Below are 20,958 nucleotides of genomic sequence, written 5' to 3' on the forward strand. Positions count from 1 at the left end.
ATACCTGAAACAAGGAGTCACACCAGATATTTTATGCTAATGATGTGATTTAGGGTGAATGCCTAGTTTTGTTTACCTGGGACCCTGGACTTGTTGTATCAGTTTGACTTCTGGGGATACTGGAGACTGAGTAAATAAGGCCAGTTATATGAGGACTCCATATCTACTTAATTGACCCCCAATAAAAACCCTGGACACCAAGACTTGGGTGAGTTCTCCTGGTTGGTAATACCTCATATGTGTTGTTACATGCTGTTGCTGGGAGAATTAACCAGTCTCTGTATGATTTTACTGGGAGAGGATAACTGGAAGTTTGTGCTTGGTCTCTCCTTGATTCTTCCCTATGCACCTTTTGTCTTTGCTGATTTTAATCTGTATCCTTTTCACTTTAATAAACCACAAGTAAAACAGCTTTTCAGAGTTCTGAATCCATCTAGTGAATCATTGAAAACGAGTGTTGTCTTGGGTCCCCCAACACACCATGGTAAAGATAATAGGATATCTACACCTATAAAAACAGGTTAGCCAACTGGTAGTTTTACTTTGTTTATTGTGACAAATCTTTGAGGCAAAATATGTTAGATCCTGCTACAGGTCCTCAAGTTAATCCTATACTCAATTCACTTCAACCCTCTTCACAAGCAATTATCAACTCATAAATTTGCAAAATATTTTAGATATTTTATAATATCTTATATAATATTTAAGCATCCTTATATATCTTATATAAGATATATATATATATATATCTTATATAAGATAACTTACCCAGGGGCTTCCCTGGTGGTGCAGTGGTTGAGAATCTGCCTGCTAATGCAGGGGACACGGGTTCGAGCTCTGGTCCGGGAAGATCCCACATGCCGCGGAGCAACTAGGCCCGTGAGCCACAACTACTGAGCCTGCGCGTCTAGAGCCTGTGCTCCCAACGAGAGGCCGTGATAGTGAGAGGCCCGCGCACCGTGATGAAGAGTGGCCCCCGCTTGCCGCAACTAGAGAAATCCCTTGCACAGAAACGAAGACCCAACACAGCCATAAATTAATTAATTAATTAAAAAATTTTTTTAAAAAAAGCAAAGTTGGAAAATATTTTAAAAAAAGATAACTTATCCATAAAGCAATATTATAAAATATATATATTTTATAATATTGTATGGCAAATTTATGAGTTGATAATTTCTTGTGAAGAGGGTTGAAGTGAATTGAGTATAGGATTAGCTTGAGGACCTGTGGCAGTATCTAAAATATTTTGCAAATTTATGAGTTGATAATTGCTTGTATAAAATATATAAAATATATATATCTAAATATATCTAAAATATTAAAAACTATCTAAATTATATAATATTGTATAGTATCCCATCCTTATATATCTTATATAATATTATAGCATCCCGTTATATAATATTGTATAACACCCCAGCTTGAAGCCACCACTTTAAGTTTCTAGACTTCTACTTTTTCAGTACTGAGTCTATACCATACTTTTTCTTTATTTCATACTTTCTCTAGCTCCTAATCAGACTGAGCTAGATTCATTCAATTGAGAAGTTCTTGGTTCTGATTTTTCTCTAGCTCTACTACAGTTGAATATTAAGCCAACACTAAATAGTAAATATGGTGGATATAGTACCTACTTATATGTGTGTCCTTATGGACTGGTTAAAGAGCCTCTTGAAGCTGGTAGGAAAATGAAGAATCAGGGAGAACATCTTTTTAGCTCCCTAGCACTCTGCTTTCTGGACATGTATAGAATTAATTAGTTATATCAAGTTCTACTTCCTTTTTAGTTTTCTAATCTCCCTTGAGAGAGTATATATCTAAGTAATTTCTTATTTAAGGATTGTGTCTCCAGAGTTTTCTTTAAAAAGATACTAGTTTTAAAACAGTGATTACTAGAGGACATTACAGTTTGATATTTAATAAATTTTAGATTTTTAGAGTGGCACAATTCAAACACAGAAGCATGGTGTTCCAGGACTTTTATTGCACCTTCATAGAGACAGAGTTTCCCCACTTTCTGGTAGTTTGCTAATACATGTGATCTTGGAAGCTTGGGCTTCAATTCTTGTTATGGGTTCCCAGGTGCATAATTGCTTTTTCAAAACTTCTTTATGACTCATCAACAACTGTCATCCACGAAGCAACCCCTGATTGTATTCCTAATTTATTTTCAGCTTGAGAATGAACCGTCTGCTTTATGGGTAAGTTCGTTAAGCATTTTAATTTCCTTTGCTATCAATATCAAATTATTAATAAATGTTCTGTATATCACTTCTCACTGTTTCTTTATTCTCTGTTATTATTCATTCATCAAATCATAGCTGAGCTACTACATATAAGGCATTATATGAAATGCCAGAGGGAATATAAAAAATGCCCTCAAGACAATTATAGCAAAGGAAGTAAGAACGTGGACAAATAAGTATAATATAAGGCACAAGGGAGTTACCGCCCTAAGAGGAGTATTGAGTACATGCTCTGGATCTGACACCGGATTTATGACCAAAGTTCTCCAACCCCCTGAAGGAAGAATAAGACAGAAAAGCCATAAGGCTGAAAGAAAAAGGTGTATCCCAAGGTTTGCATGATAGGAGTAAAATAGGCTACTGCAGCACTGTTCTCTTTAATTAGAATGTTCACAGATGTAAGAATGTCTATTGTAGGGCTTTTAAATCAATCAATCAATCCAAACAGTAAAACCATCGTTTTTGTTCTTTTCTTGCCACTTATATTACTAAGATCTTCAAAGGCAAATACCTTATAATGTGTCACCATCCAACTCAGTCGCTAAAGCACGGATGTGAAAACAATTGATCCTGAATACCTAATAATGATGGTGAGAGTCTGTGACTTCTAGCCCAAATACTATTTTAGCCATTATGAGACTTCTCTCTCTTTTAGCTATTATTCTATCACTTCTTTGTACTGATCAACTTTAAAAACAATTGTTAACATGTAATTTAATACAAAATTTAAAAGTTGTTTTAACTGTTTATCTAAACAAAATGGGGTCTAATCTACTCTCTATCTCTCAGCATTTCAAATGGGTAGCTCTTGTCAATCCAGTAAATTTATTTTAATATTTTATTTATTTAGTGTTCAATAGTGATTCTTTCTAATTTGCAAATTTAATGCTTATTTTTATACCTAAACCTATGAAATAGGTAATTTCCCGGATGCTCCAGACTTAATTTCCAGAATGCTCAGACTTCCACTCTAGAGATTAACATTCCCTTATACGACCATATTTTCCTAAAAACAAATATTCTAGTTTTTTTCATTTCTAAACCATTATTCCAGTTGGTTATATTAACAAAAATTAAACAGGAACTAATGAGAGTTAATTATTTTTTCATTGTCAAATATTAATCCACATAATAAATATTTTTATTCTCTTACGTATTGTGATAATAAAAAGTGTCACTTCAGACCAGTGGTTCTCAACCTAGTTTTTAGTATCTTATCCCTAAGGAGCCTCTTTAGTCATTTTTTTCATAATCATCCCCACCATGAAATTTTAATTCTACAGATATACTGCATGTGCTGATGCACTGTGTGAATATGTTTGCCTTATACATAAAATGGATATGATATTTTTGCCCCTCAAGAACAAATTTTCATCCCGTTAGAGAGAACTATGTGCTTTATATACATATTTCTGTTGAACATATTTAGCTGAGTATCTAATTAGATATTTTGTGGCCTACCCTACAAAAAATATATGTAATAAGTGTCCTTTTTGTCTTTAGTACTTTTTTTTTTTTCCTAAAAACAAAGTTGAATTAGAAAAATCTGACTAGGTTCTTTTTTCTTGAAGTGAGATACTGTTGGGTTGACATCAATTTTCTTTTTGCTATAGTTTCCTTAGCACAGTTTCTCTCTTGAGAAATATAGTCACAATCGTTTCCCTGTATTCTTTCTCATGAAGCCACCTTCTTATAAATTAGGAACAACTTCAACAGTACATGTTTATCTGTGATTGTTAGCCAACTGTGAATTCTATTGACAAAGTTACCAGGAATATCTCCAGTGACATTTAAGTTACTTTCTGTGATAACTGCTTCAGAAATTTTGCAGTCATGCTTGTTTATTGGGGTGTTTGTAGTCAATTACAGATTTTCCTTTTATGGCCTTCATTCTAATGCACCCTAGTGTTAAAAGAAGTTAACAAAAGAAGGATAATTAGATAATTAGCATTATTTCTTGAGTGTTTACTCTTTACATATATTGTTCCAAGGCTAAATAATAAATACTTGGTGGGTTAGAAAGAGAGAGAGAAGAAAATAAATGAAAATTTAGTTCTCACTTTTTACAACCTTAACTTTTAATATTAGAAAAAACAATATTTTTGAACTGTAACTGTTGCAAGAGACAAATTCTGACATGTACCTTTTATGCTAAAAATTTTACATCTGTAATTTAGATTTGGGATCAAATATATAAATCAAATGCCTCTTGTAAAAATGCCCTGGGTTCAAGCCTAACAAGTTAATGAGGTAATCATTCCTGTACGTAAACGGAAAAGAGGAGGGAAACTTAAACTAATAAAAATATTAGCACACATCATAAAAATCCCATTGGGGAAAAGAATGGAAACTTATCTCTACTTGTAAAAAGCAATATAAATAATCAAAAAATTAATCCAGCAGGTATTTATGATTATACTTTATATTTGCACAGGGCTTCAATGTTATAATTACACCTATTGAGAGTTGGGCAAGAAAGATTTAATATCATTTTATGAATTAAGAAATATGAATCAGACAGTTTAAGCAATTGTCAAAGCTTCACACTTTTTTTAGTTTTTCTCCTTTCCTTCTTTTTTATGTATGAGCCACTGTGTTATCTTCTTATTCTTCAATGACGAAGAAAATATACAGACTTGATGTCATCACAGAGGTGCAATAGACATTAAATGGATTGCAAATTGTGAAAAGATCATAAAGGAAAAGAAAAAGGTGACAAGTGACTATGGCAGGAGAATGATTTATACTGGGGGATAAAGGATAGCTTTGCTGAGAAGTGGAACTGAGCCTTGAAAAATGCCTAGGTAAGCTAAGGGAAAGGTCAGAGTGAGGTTTTCCCAGCAGTCTGAATAGAATCTGTAAAATTCCAGAGTTAGACAGAGGTTGATGACTCAAGAAATTTAAGCAAGGCTGGAAGACAGCGGCTGAAGCTCAAGAATATTCTGGCGAGGTAAACCAAGGTCGGATCACATCATTTTGTGCGTCAGTAAGAACTTAACGTAAAGTGCAATAAAAAACCCAAAGCAAAACAAGATGAAAATGCAGATTTTGATTTCTAGTCTTTTACTTCACTATTTATCTTTCCATTATGACTTTGATAAAAATAAAAGCACATGTTCCTACCTAGATCAAGGTCTATTTCTATTATTTATCAGAGCCTGCAATCCAACTGACCTTGGATACATAATATGATACCAAACTTCAAAAGAGCCAATTTTTAGCATGTAGTACTTAAAATGGACAAATACCAAGAGTCAGAACAGCATTTACATTTACTTGATTTGTCATATATCTGAGATTGTCTTATCTCTTGTAATTTACCAGAAGAGAGAAGAATTTTTAAAATTTTAATAATGCATAACAATTAGTAAATATTTTTGTGTTGCATTGTTTTCATATTTTGAAATATAATTAGGATGGGGTGCTCAGTAATATCATTATCAGAAGAAGGATATAACAGAAAATCTTATGTGTAGAGGTAATAGTATTTGACAGTGTATTGAGAAATTTTGTTTACCTCTTTTTAAATCAGGAAATCCTTTTTTTCCCTTCAATTAGAGAAAGTTTAAATCTGGAATTATTTTAAAGCATTAGAAAAGTACATATAATATATAATTATCCACTACCCACAACCTAGAGGTAAAAAATATGAATATTTTCCCAAGTGTGCTTCAGCTATATTTTTAAAGAAATAAAACTTAAGCACATTTGAATCTCACTTCTCTCACTGCACTTCTATCCTATTCCTTTCCCTCTTTCTCTAGAGTTAACTATTATTCTGAAATTAGTACACATCATATCAATGTATTTAAATATTTAAAATTTACATTTGTGTGCTCATAGAATGTTTTATGTTTTACAACTTTACATAAATGATAACATAATGGCATTTTTTCCCTTCACTTCACCTGAAATTTATCAAGTGTTCTTACACATAAGACCTATTTCACTCACTCGAGTTGTTTCTTATACCAGATTACATGAATATATTATAATTTATTTTTCTTCTTTAGGGATATTTAGATTTTTCCTAATTTTCATTGTAACAAGTAGGTCTATGTTGAACATCTTTTACATGCTTTTATATGCCCCTTTATACATGTTATATAAGATTCTTTTGGGGTAAACATCTAGATATTGAGTTGCTGGCTGACAGGTTTTTAATATCTTTAATGATACTAGATAATACCATATTGGCCTCCTAAGTAGTGGTACTAACTCATCCTAATAACAGCATTTCCATTTCTCCAGATTTTCACCAGCACTTGATATTAGCAGCTATCTCCCCATTTTAAATATTACTTTATGGTCTTCAATAATCTCTTAAAAAATACCTGTACTTGAGAACATTTATTTCTAAGCACCACATAGTTTTGTTACTATTCTAAATATTTTTATTACATTTCCTAATTGGTTATCACTAGTGTATAGAAATGCTACTGCTTTTTATAGACTGATTCTTGTATTCTGCAATCCAGTGAAACTCTTCTGGGTTCAAAATTCTTTGACTAAAGTAAATATATTCTGAGAAGTTTTTTCAGTGAAGTTGAACTATTAGTGGGAAACACAATAATGTGATATTTGTCTCTAGTTTTAATGTTTTTCTCTTTGTCTTGACTAGTGGGCAGGGTTTCTACTATAAACCCTGCTGGTGGCCTTTTTTTTTTTTTTTAATCTTCTTCAAAGGATGTATAATTTTCTTTAATTCTACATAATTCTTTACTCCTTCATTATTTCTTGAATATTGTTTCTCCCCAATTTCATCTAATCTCTTCTTTGGCCAGTCCTGCTAAATTTTATGTTGTTTTTTTAATCATTCTAGCAGCCATGCCACTTAGCATCTCATATTTTTATTTCTTTACCTCCCTATGACAATTTATAAGTAATTTCCTCCATTCTGTATTTCTGATTCTCTATCCAGCAGTTTCTAATCTCTTGTTCAACCCATTCACTGAATTTTAAATTTCAATGACTACATGTATTTTTATTTCTAGAAGTAAATTACAGTAACTTTTTTCCACACCTGCTTACTCTTTTAATATAGTGCCTTATTTTGTGTTGTTTTTTCCGATTTTTTCTTTCTTTGTTCTTTTATTTTCTAGTCATATTTTTATGACTGTACATTTTCTACATACTTTATTCTATTGTTTATATTATAAAATTATGATTACATATTTTATGTTTATATAATTTTTTTAGACTATCCTATTTTTTTTAGTTTTTAGTGTACAAATATTCTGAATTTTATGGCTTCTGATTCTCTTTTGTAGTTATCTTCCTTTTGTGCAGTATACTGCTTTCCAGTGAGCTCACTGTCAGTTAAGGCTATACTTTCTTTCCTGTGGGAATACCATTTGCTTGACTTGTTGAAGAATTCTAGCACAGAGAGGGAGAATAAAACTGACCCCATTCCCATGTGGCACACAGGTTTGAGGGTTTGACAATGCACTATTGTTACCCACCTAGAGCCCCAAAGGAAAGAGAATGTTTTCTAGTTGCCACTCCTAGCTTGCAGGTGCAATTTTCTCATGCCTGTTTGTTTCACTGCCAGGGGACATTTCTAGAGTCTAAGCTTAAGTGAATTCAGTTCCAATTTCCCTCAGTGAGTCCAAATCCTAGTGTCAAGTCTCAGAAAAGCCATTAAAACTCTAAACTTTAACCCCCATCTTAGGGCTATGACCAGTCTCCCACCCCCCACCACCTCCCATGACCTTAACTGCACAGTTTTGCTTGAGTTTATGCTTAACTTAGACTTCCCTCTTTGGTTTAACATCTAAGAAATTCCTTTTCTTTCCTGAATCTATGTGATTGCAAATTTATTTGCTCTGTTTTATCCAGAATACTTGTATTTGAAATGGCAGAAATGGGAAAAGCGGTGTCAACTTTTCTCAGTACTGCATTTTAATAGAACGTTAGTCATTTAAAATTTACAATAGAAATAAATTTAGGCCCAAGACTTTATGACAAAGTACTTTCTTAAAATGTTTACAAACTTCAGTAAATATTTTTTTCTAATGAAAATTATGGAAAACTGTTATATATTATAGTGAAAAAGAATAAATGTGCAAATATTTACTGGTTAATACACATTTTGGAGATGAACGCTTTTATAGATATCACTTTACCTGAATTTAAGTCTCTAGTATCTTAGCTTCTCAATAATGTTTTACTTGTTAAGTAGCATTTGATATATGTTGTTTTGAATAATCAGCTGACAATCCTATGTCAAATCATATTTTTGTTAAACATGTATATAATTCATGACTTTTAAAATTATGTAGATATCTACTGAGACTTGCTTTCTGCAAGTTTTTATCCCAAAAAACATTTAGTTTATAAGAACTTATAGTCATCTATTTAAAATATGACATATTTGAAGGGTAACTCTTTTCATGATGCTAGTTACTTAATTTTTCATTCTCTTTTGTGATTTCTTAATTGCTACTTATTGTTGTGTTTTAATTGTCTATGTAGAGCTTCAAGTGACTTTGTAAAGGCATTTTTCTTATTAGGATTATAATCACTCTCAGTGCAATATTGAGGCAGGCAGAGAGCAGGTGGTGGCTCGAGGAACTATCCCTCGGATCTCTGCTAATGGCGACAACTCTCCTGTTCTAGCCTCTCTCTATATATTTTTCAAGGAAAATGAATGCGGTCTGCCTCCTTTATGTGTTTGTTACTCTTTCCTCCCAAATACTGGGTGTCTCCCTTCTATAAATAGTATGTGTGTAACAATATTCCCTTTCTCTTTTTTCTTATAAATTTTTTTTTAAAATTCATTTTTGGCTGCTTTGGGTCTTCATTGCTGCGCGCAGGTTTCCTCTAGTTGGGGCGAGCGGGGGCTACTCTTCGTTGCGGTGTGCGGGCTTCTCATTGCAGTGGCTTCTCTTGTTGCGGAGCATGGGCTCTAGGCGCATGGGCTTCATTAGTTGTGGCACGTGGGCTCAGTAATTGTGGCTCGTAGGTTCTAGAGTGCAGGCTCAGTAGTTGTGGTGCACAGGCTTAGTTGCACCACAGCATGTGGGATCTTCCCGGACCAGGGCTCGAACCCGTGTCCCCTGCATTGGCAGGTGGATTTTTAACCACTGTGCCACCAGGGAAGCTCCCTTTCTTTTTTTTCCAGTTTGTTTTCCTATATTCTAGAGACTCAGGAGGTTTCTCTTCCATTTTAAGCACAGCTGTGTCTGTCCTTTATTTGAGCAAGTGATAAAGGTTAGAGATTTCTGTGGAGTTTTGGAAAAGGAATAAATCACACACAGGAAACATATTTGGTAAATATTAGAGAAGGTGCATTAAGAGCCTCTAGGATTGCCCCAAAAGACATACAGGATGAAGAGAGGTGGTGTCCTTTAAAAAGTGATCACCCACAGACCACCCCAGTCTTGATCTACAAGTGTAAGTCTTCATTTCTGATAATATTAGAATAAAAGGTACTAAGTCTAGTTAATTTACTATATTTCAGTACATGGCAACTCTTTACCATGGACTGTAGACTTTCTGCCTGTTTATATAGACAGGAGTTTTATTGTTTCAGTGGTCCAAGATAGGTACCTAAATTATCCTTGATAAAACATATACTTATTATACAACTATTATAGTATTTAGCTTCATATTTCAGACATTCCTGTCCCAATAAATGAACACTCAACATCAATACTAATATTTACTTATTTTATGGTCTAACGTTTGTATACATATGCACACTCATATAACAACTATCAGCATATAATTTATAGCTGCCTAGATAAGACTAATGAATTAATAAAGGCAAGATTCTTAATAAGATTCCACTTATGTTTGAGAACAAAGAAAAAAAAGAAGTAACATTTATTTTTACATCAGTATGGAATGCTAACTTTTTCAATGGAGCGTTTATTCTCTCAGCTAATATAGCTAACACTGTCTGATCTGAACGTTTTGGAACCGATTACTATAGCTAAAGGAAATCAGTTTTATCATTTTAGACTTGGGCTTGCCTCTATGTTTCCCCTATGTGTATAAGCTGCAGGTGTAATATATCCCTTGGTGTTAACACGATGAGCTATTATCTGAGTGTATACAACAAATAAAGTTGTATTTCTGAAAGTACTCTTGGGAGGAAATATTGAGCATTTAATCAATTCCACTAGGGTTTCTCACATTATTTGGTAATTAAACAGAGGATTTTGAACATGGTATTTTCAGACCTATCTGGGTTCAAATTCAGAAGATTATTTAAAAATCTAGAATAAAACCCTTGACAGAATTATTTTCAGAATTAGATACAAAGCTAAAGTAGTTTTGAGTGTACAGTAGATTTAAAGGATTGCTAGTTTTAGTGTTGTGTATTTTAAAATTAACAGACTAGATAGGTAGTGGGGGAAACGTGTTTTTGTTATAAAATAACACATTCCTAAGGTGACTTATCGTCTGTATTTGTAGGTTTTTAGACAAATGGCATGTGTCTTGCTGCAGTGAACCTGGTTCTAAAGACAGTTACAGGAATGCCACCAATAGAATAGAGAATGGAGATTTACAGAAGTTCCAATTGCTTAATGCCTGCAGATATACGAGAGAAACCAAGAAAAATGGCCTTTGCTCTAAACAACGGGACATTACTAGAATAAACAACGTACCTTGCAGTTACAGGATCCAAAACAAGGGTCCTCATTTGTGCTCCCTGCACCACTGCAGTTACAGGGTTTGCAGTCTGGGTAGCCAGTGTAGCCCCTGGCACACCGATCACAGCTCACCCCTCTGAAGCCAGGTTTGCAATGACAGGACCCAGGTGCCAGACCTAATGGTAGATGAGACACATATCAATATTTTCTAACTGACTCATAACCCCCCTCAGACTATCACAAGATGGGAAAGTGCCTTGGGCGTAAAAATAAACTACTTGAAAAAAAAACCTAACAACAATCATCTAAGTACAACATCACTAAGTACAACAAAGAAAAAGACTAAGGGTGTTCAACCTAAATGTCCATCGACAGATGAATGGATAAAGAAGATGTGGTACATATATACAATGGAATATTACTCAGCCATAAAAAAGAATGAAATAATGCCATCTGCAACAGCATGGGTACAACTAGAGATTATCATACTAAGTGAAGTAAGTCAGAAAGAGAAAGACAAATATCATATGATATCATGTATATGTGGAATCTAAAATATGACATAAATGAATTTATCTACCAAACAGAAACAGACTCACAGACCTAGAGAACAGATTTGTGGTTGCCAAGCGACAGAGGGTTGGGGGAAGGATGGACTGGGAGTTTGGGATTAGCAGATGCAAATTATTTATATAGAGAATGGATAAACAACAAGGTCCTACTGTATAGCACAGGGAACTATATTTAATATCCTGTGATAAACCATAATATAAAGGAACATGAAAAGGAATGTATATATATCTATAACTGAATCACTTGGCTGTGATTTACACAACATTGTAAATCAACTATACTTCAATAAAGTAAATTTTTAAAAGAGATCGAGGGTGTTCATGGGAATACATATTTGGGGGATAAAAAGGAATAGAGGAGGGAAATAATAGCCATTTAAATTTGCTTTTTCATTTTAAATAGAGAAATGCAACAGACAATTTTTATTCTTGTCTTTGATTAGAAAAATAGAAAAAAACCACATGAATGAATACAAGTTATTGACCTTCAAAATCTGGAAAAATATAAGAGCAAATCAGTAAAATATAGTCCACTCAAAAAACAAAAGAAGGGAGAAAAAAGCAAGGAAACATTATGGTGAGAAAACATAAAACAATGACAGAAAGCGTGCCAAACATACATACTAACAATACATAAGTGAGTTAGTCTTACTCTTTCGATTAAAAATATGTGCATGTAATGTTCACAAGAAATAGACAAAATGACAAGAAATATTAAAAATAAAAGAAGGTAAATATACATTAGGAAAGCATATAGAAAATTAAAAACAGTTGTAGTAATATTAATGAGGACCAAAGTAGAATTCAATTAAAATAAATTCAATAGAACAAGCCCTCTGTTTACATTATTAAAGGTACAATAAAAACATAATTTAAGTTATTATATTTATGCTCCAAATAAGCACTAATTAGAAGTACAAAAAAATATAGACAATGAAAGATATTGGAAATCAAAGAAAAACTGCCCCAAAATCAATGGCTGAGAATGACATTAACCTACCAACTTTAAATATTTACACATAAATTAGTAAAAAGCAAAACACAAAAATTTGAATAATCTAATAATGTTGAATTATATATTAAATGGCATATAAATATTTATTGTAGCTTATCATTAACTAATCCACAAAAATGTTCAATTTCTCAAAGCAGAAATTATTTAAGGCTTATTTTCTTAACATAAATTGCTACTTCTATATTTGTAACAAATGCCACATTAAATTAGGATTAAATTAATTATGAATATCAAACATGAAGATAGAATTTTATGCAAAACTCAGCCACTCTAAAAATTAATAAATATTCCTTCCTAATAACTCTTAGGTTAAAAAGAAAATCAAGACTTCAAATGCAGATCAAATAGTTTTTTAAATAGAATATAACAGCAGTAAGAAAGGAACTTAGCAATGTTCATTGGATGTTGAAAACCTGAAGCCAAACTTTTAGGCTTAAATATTCCATTATTTTAAAAAATGTAAATAAATTAAAACTTAATTCATGTAATTATAAAAAAATTTAAAAAACCAAAATGAACACCCTGGGAAAGAAGGTAGATTTGAAACATAAACAAAAAGAAACGGAAGCAAAAAAAGGAAACTTAGACAAAGCTAATTAAGGATATCAAAAGAGGACAAATGATGAAAGAATTCCCACAAAAATATTTCAGTACCAGTTAATTTTTACAGTGTTTTCAAAGTTTGAAACTCTTATGGAACATATAAAAAACAGAGAGGTATGTAATTCAGTTTATTAAGCTAGTGAATACATGATATAAAAATCTAACAAAGATAATCCAAAATAAAAATAACGACTAATATTTAAATAGCATTTATTTTATGCTAGGCATTACACTTTGCTTACACACTACACGTATGCTAATTGAGTTAACATTCAAAATAACAATATGAGGTAGACCCTATTATCTTCCCCGCTTTACAGATGAGGAAATTAAGACACAGAGAAATTTAGTGATTTGCCAAGGTAGCACAGCTGGCAGGTGTGTCAGAGCCAGGAACAAGTTAACATATGAATCCAGATGAGAAAATCCTAAATAAAATAATCACCAAGCTGAACCCTAAAGTACTGTAAATTAAAAGGACCTTCCATGATGACCTAGTAGAATTTATTTTGGTAATATAAATACCTCATTTTATTTCACTTTGTTTTATTGTGCTCTGCAGATATTTTGTTTTTTACACATTGATGGTTTGTGGCAACCCTGCATTGAGCACATTTATTGGCACAATTTTTCCCACAGCATCTGCCTACTTTGTGTCTCTGTGCCACATTTGGATAATCCTCCCAATATTTCAAACTTTTTCATTATTATTATATTTGTTATGGTGATCTGCGATCAGAGCTTTGATGTTACTATTATAATTGTTTTGGGGCACCACTAACCACACACACATAAAACAGCAAACTTAATCTATAAATGTTGTGTGTGTTCTGACTGCTCACAGACTGGCCATTTCCCATCTCTCTCCCTCTCCTCAGGCCTCCCTGTTCCCTCAAACACAATATTTAAATTAGGCCAATTAATAACTCTACAATGGCCTCTAAGTGCTCAAGTGAAAGGAAGAGTTGCATGTCTCTCACTTTAAATGAAAAGCTAGAAATAATTAAGCTTAGCGAGAAAGGCATGTCAAAAGCCAAAATAAGGTCTAACACTAGTCCTCTTTCACCAGTTAGCCAAGTTGTGAATGCAAAGGAAAAGTTCTTGAAGGAAACTAGGAGTGCTACTCCAGTGAACACACAAATGTTAAGAAAGTGAAACAGCCTTATTGCTGATATGGAGAAAGTTTTATTGGTCTGGATAGATCAAACCAGCCACAACCTTCCCTTAAGCCAAAGCCTAATCCAAAGCTAGGCCCTAACTGTCTTCAATTCTATAAAGGCTGAGAGAGGTGAGGAAGCTACAGAGAAGTTTGAAGCTAGCAGAAGTTGTTTCATGAGGCTTAAGGAAAGAAGCCGTCTCCATAACATAAGTGTGTCAGGTGAGGCAGCAAGTGCAGCAAGTTATCCAGAAGATCTAACTAAGATAATTCGTGAAGGTGAGGACACTGAACAACAGATTTTCAGTTTAGATGAAACAGGCACCTATTGGAAGAAGATGCCATCTAGGACTTTTATAGCTAGAGAGGAGAAGTCAACACCTGGCTTCAAATCTTCAAAGGACAGGCTGACTCTCTTATTAGGAGCTAACACAGCTGATGACTTTAAGTTGAAGTCAATGCTCATTTACCATTCCAAAAATCCCAGGGCCCGTAAGAATTATACTAAATCTACTCTACTTGGATGATAGCACAACTGTTTACAAGATGGTTTACTGAATATTTTAAGCCCACTGTTGAGAACTATTGCTCAAAAAAAAAAGACTCATTTCAAAATATTACTGATCATCTTGACAATGAACCTGGTCACCCAAGAGCTCTGATGGAGATGTATAATGAAATTCATGTTGTTAACACATGTTGTGCTGCTAACACAACATCTATTCTGTAGCCCATGGATCAAGAAGTAATTTTGACTTTCAAGTCTTATCATTAAAAATATGTATTTCCTAAGGCTACAGCTGCCATAGACAGTGATTCTGCTGATGGATCTGGGCAAAGTCAACTGAAAACCTTCTGGAAAGGATTCACCATTCTAGATGCCATTAAGAACATTTGAGATTCATGGGAAGAGGCCAAAATATCAACATTAACAGGAGTTGGAAAGGAGCTGATTCCAACCCTCAAGGATAACTTTGAAGGGTTCAACACTTCAGTGCAGAAAGTCACTGCAGATGTGGTGGAAATAGCAAGAGAAATAGAATTAGAAGTGGAGCCTGAAGATGGAACTGGATTGCCACAATCTCATGTTATATTTTAATGAATGAGGAGTTGCCTCTTCTGGATGAGCAAAGAAAGTGATTCCTTGAGATGGATTCTACTCCTGGTGAAGATGCTGTGAAGACTATTGAACTGACAACAAAGAATTTAAAATATTACATAAACTTAGTTGATAAAGCAGCCACAGGGTTTAAGAAGATTGACTCCAAGTTTGAAAGAAGTTCTACTGTGCGTAAAATACTATCAGATAGCATTACATGCTACAGAGAAATCGTTCATGAAAGGAAGAATCAATCGACGTGGCAAACTTCACTGGTGTCTTATATCAAGAAACTGCCGCAGCCATCCCAGCCCTCAGCAGCCACCACCCTGATCTGTCAGCCGCCACTGACATCAAGGCAAGACCCTCCACCAGCAAAAAATTGCAACTCACTACAGGCTCAGATGATGGTTAGCATTTTTTAGCAAGGAAGTATTTTTTTAATTAAGATACTGTGTTTTTAAACATAATGCTATTACACACTTAAGAGACTACAGTATAGTGTAAACATAACTTTTATATGCACTGGGTAACCAAAAATTAGTGTGACTTGCTTTATTACAGTGGTCTGGAACTGAACTTGCAATATCTCTGAGGTATGCCTGTATCGTTTAACATTAATATATTTATTTTTTTAAATCGTATGTATAAGTCAAATGGAAAAGCCGTTCAATAAAGGTTGCAGAAGCATTCCCCCAAATTAATATTTGTTTCTGATGTTAAAATCTCCAGACCTTGAGACCAAATGCAGAAATACTGCAAGTAATAAACAATGTCTATTAATGTTTGTTTCTGGAAATATTATGAAGTAAATGTCCATAAAGACTTCCTTGTTCAGAACACTTGACTATGCAGGATGAAATTAAAGATAGACAGTTAGCAGAGAGAGAGATATATAAAATGGTTGTGCTGTTATGAAATAGAGAAACCCCTTGGAGATCAGAAACTAAAAAAATTACTTTCTAGAGTGGTAAGCCTGTCCTTAAACCAGTGTCTTTCCTGAAGTTGACTAATTCTGATTAACTAGTCTAGAGCATGGAGCATGGTTTTATGGAACAAAAGACAAATTCTAGGTACTACTCAAGTTAGGAGGACATATCAGAGAACTTTACATATAAATTCAAGACTTCTAAAAGGGTAAACTAGAAAATACACAGGTATGTGCACACACAGACACACAGACACAAAGACACACACACACACACACACAATCATGAAACACACAAGAAAACAAGGCCCTGATAAAGACTTAGCAGAAAACTCAAACTGCAGAATCAAATAGATAGCAGAGAATACTAGTAACAGATACAAATTATAAAATAAACATAGAGCTGTCCTATCTTATCTGCGGTTTCACTTTCTATGGTTTCAGTTAACCTGTGGTCAAACACAGTCGAAAAATATTAAATGGAAAATTCCAGAAAGAGACAATTCATTAGTTTAACATCAAGTACCATTCTGAGTACAGTGATGAAATCTTGCACCCTCCCACTCTATCCTGCCCAGGATGTGAATCATCCCTTTTTGCAGCATATCTCATCCCACTGGTCACTTAGTAGCCATATTGGTTTTCAGATTGACTGTCAAGGTTTTGCAGTGCCTGCGTTCAAGTAACCCTTATTTTACTTAATAATGGCCCCAAAATATGAGTAGTGATACTGGCAATTCAGATATGCCAAAGAGAAGCCACGAAATGCTTCCTTGAAGTGAAAAGGTGAAATTTTTCAACTTAAGAAAGACAAACTGTATGCTGAGGTTGTTAAGGTCTACCATAAGAACAAATCTTCTATCTATGAAATTGTGAAAAAGGAAAAAGAAATTTGTGATAGTTTTGCTGTTGCACCTCAAATTGTAAAAGTTTTGACCACAGGGCATGATAAGTGTTTGGTTAAGATGAAAATGGCATGGAATTTGTACAAAAAGATATTTTGAGAGAGAAAGACCACATTCACATAACTTTATTATAGTATATTGCTATAACTGTTTTATTTTATTATTAGTTGTTGTTACTCTTGCTGTGTCTGATTTATAAATTAAACTTTATCACAGGTATGTCTGTATAGGAAAAAAACATAGTATATGCAGGGTTTGGTACCATCTGCAGTTTCAGGCATCCACTGGGAATCTTGAAACATACCCCCAGGGATAAGGGGGGACTGTATTTAATATGTTTACAGAACCAAAAAAATATTAAATATAGGTGAATTAAAAGAGACTATTAGAAAAACAAAATGCAGTTAGAAACTTTTCTCATAAAATATACCAAAATAAATTTCAGATGGATTAAAGAATTAAGTATCATAAAAAGAAATCAAGTGGTCAAGATGAAAGTGGTCAAAGGTACAAACTTCCAGTTATAAGATAAATAAGTACAAGGGATGTAATGTACAACATGATTAATATAATGAACTCTGCTGTATGTTATACATGAAAGTTGTTAACAGAGTAGATCCTAAGAGTTCTCATCACAAGGAAAAATTTTTTCCTTTTTCTTTTATTTTGTATCTATACGAGATGATGAACATTCACTAAACTTATTGTGGTCACCATTTCATGAAGTATGAAAGTCAAATCATTATACTGAACACCTCAAACAGTGTTGTATGTCAATTATATTTCAATAAAACTGGAAGAATAAAAGGAAATAAAAACTAAAGAAGTAAACAATTTATCTAAACTTGGAGTAGATAAGAATTTTAGGATTATAAAGGCATGTAAGAAATGCAATAGAAAAATATTACTATGCATAATAATCTTAGCATAATGTCATTATTATAGCTAAAGTGGGTTTTCTGAATTTTCATAGATTATATAAAAATTTTTAAATTATATACATTAAAAATTCTTATCTATAATAATGAGACACAAAATCTAGAAACTGTTCATAACAAATATGACATACTATTAGAGCTCTTACAAATCTATGGAGGAAAAAAACCCACCTTACACCAAAAAGAAAATTAAGGAAACAGAAAATTCACACACAAAATATTTGGTTTTCTCTAGTAATCAGGTTAATGCCAATGAGATAGTGAACATCATTTCTCACGATCTGGTCATTCATTCTGACTAAGAAATCCAAATCATTAGACTACATCTGAGACTGTTTCCTAAAGAGATCATCAGACTAAACAGGAAGAGAAAAATGTAGCACGGTTATATGTCTAATTATTCAACTCAAGCCCATATTGAATAAAATAGATCTAATTATAATATTACAAATATTGATTATTGCTTTCAATTTAAAATTAGAAAAATTAATTATTGGCCTGGAACCAAATATCTCTAAACAATTTTTGAAAAGGTGAAGATGCAATTGACAGACTTTGTCAAGTAGGTTGAAGATAAGGGGAGCATGTAAGGATGGTCTTTTTCTCAGTTTGTGTAGTATGACCTCAAGGGATAAAGTCCAACTTTAATAAATCAAAAAATAGGAATTGAAACTTTTTATTTAACATGCTAAAAATACCATAGAAGAAAAAAATGATAAAAAGATATGAATGGTAGAAAGAAGGAAGAAGGTGATATGAATGAAATGTTTGTGTTCCAAGATGGACAGTCAATAGGCAATATTTAATGGTGATGAAAAATACTAAGAATATTATTCAGATATCGTTTGAAAGATAAGTTCTTCCAAAAGAACTTAATAGGAAGAAAGGATCAGTGTGATTAAATTTGGAAATGAGACTAGGGGTGAATAAGTTGAAGAGGACACTTTGCTGTTTATTTTATTCCCTTCCCTACTGTTAAAATTTTATTTGACCATGTGTTGTTTTTATAATAATTGAAAAATCACTATTTTGTACAACTGTAACATATAATATTGTCCATCAACTATACCACAATTTGGAAAAAAGAATTTAGACAGAGCACAGAGGAAAAAAATAATTGAAAAATATTTATATCCAGAAATCTTCATTAAAGCATTGGTTAAAATATACAAAATTTAGAAACAATCTTAATATCTATTCAAAGTTGAGTACTGTATTCAGGAGCTAAAACCAGATTTCACAGAAATGAATGGATATGCGGAAAAATTCATCATGTAAAGTTAACACACAAATGTTAATAATAGTACTATGCTGAATTACCACTGTATTGAATACTGATTCTTCTACTTTTCTATTTTTTCAATCACTTTTTTCAACAACAAAATACCTACCATTTTAAACTCAGGGGATAAAATTAAATTACATTGCTCAAAATAATGTGATTTAGTTGCTACCATAAAAAGATAAGGGACCATAAAATGAAAAGTGACATCAATAATTCACCATTTGAGTTTTTAAATAATCATTTTTTAATCTTTTAAGATTTAAGACTGTAAGGCTTAAACAGATAATCAAATAGTTTTGTAAAGAAAGCAGGTAAGCTAAACTGTGCCAAAGAAATATTGCCAGTCTTTTAAATAGAAGGTCTTTCGGGGAAAAAGCCTATAGCATAGCCATGATTTATTTTAGTCTTTCCATAGAAGAGAAGAATCCAGTCTTAGAAATATAAAGAAACAGTTCCAGATATATTCTATGAATTTTCTACTTTGGCAAGCAACTTTCCTGGAAGTAGCTCCTAAACATTTTACATCAAAGAGTTAATTTGGCATTTGATTCCTTAACATTTGGAGTTCATCATGAATTTCAATCCTCAAAGAAGGTTTTGTCTTAAATTAACGTCAGCCTCTTTCCCTTCATTAACTCATTCCTACTGCCTTTTACAGCCCTTTATGTAGACTTCTCGCTTTCTGTATTATTAACTACATCTCAGTCTGTGATCTCATCTATTTGCTCTTCCCATTGTAGCACACACATCCCTCAATGAACACTGTCATTTCACCCTAGAAATCATACATGCTACAAAGCAATATAATAAATAACAAGACATCAAAAAATTACATACACCACAGATTTATAATTGACTAGAAGATATATATAGATAGATATGTAAATATGTATATATGTGTATATATATATATATATACACATGTATACTAATGCAAAACAAATGATTCAACTCTTCTTGCTTTTAAAGTATAATTAAACATAAACATAATTATTGAGATGAATTAAAAACTACTTCCTGTAGGGGACATTGATAGCTATAAGAATAAATTTATACTGAGCCCACGTGCTCTGGGGCCCACGTGCCACAACTACTGAGCCTGGATGCTTCAACTACTGAAGCCCGCGCACCTAGAGCCTGTGCTCCACAACAGAAGCCACCGCAATGAGAAGACTGTGCACCACAACAAATAGCCCCACTCACTGCAACTAGAAAAAAAGCCCGCACGCAGCAACAAAGACCCAACGTAGCCAAAAAAAAAAAAAAAAAAAGAAAAAATTTATTACATGAATGAAATTTACTGCAACATGTTCTTCTGAAAATAATCACACTTGGCTTTAGTTGTCCTTTCATCAGAACAACGGCCTTCTACTATAGCTCTCACCTCGTTGAGCACGTTTTTCATCCTTGACACAGACTTCATTTAAGGAACCAACTGGGTCACAATGGCATGGCTGGCATGGTCTTGGATAATTTGGAGATATCTAACAAAAATATTAAAATTCTGTTTTAAAAACACTAAATTTTTCAGTCAGCAAGCCTTTAAAGCAAATTTTAATAATAAATAATAATAAATTATATTTAGAAAATGATAATATAAGAAATTTTCTT

General features: G+C 33.1%; 1 protein-coding gene across 2 annotated transcripts in view; it reads right to left on the reverse strand.

The window, feature by feature from the left end:
* Positions 1-20,958, reverse strand: part of LAMA2 (laminin subunit alpha 2) — a 623,525-nt gene that overhangs the window by 307,952 nt on the left and 294,615 nt on the right. For both annotated transcript variants that reach the window (XM_068551053.1, XM_068551052.1), the window contains exons 9-10: positions 20,732-20,831; positions 10,862-11,022 (exon numbers count right to left, since the gene is read on the reverse strand). In XM_068551053.1, coding sequence (XP_068407154.1) covers positions 10,862-11,022; positions 20,732-20,831 — 261 coding nt within the window. The remainder of the gene's footprint in view (positions 1-10,861; positions 11,023-20,731; positions 20,832-20,958) is intronic.

Source organism: Eschrichtius robustus, chromosome 9 (genome assembly GCF_028021215.1).
Source record: "Eschrichtius robustus isolate mEscRob2 chromosome 9, mEscRob2.pri, whole genome shotgun sequence".
In the NCBI taxonomy this organism is placed as follows: Eukaryota; Metazoa; Chordata; class Mammalia; order Artiodactyla; family Eschrichtiidae; genus Eschrichtius; species Eschrichtius robustus.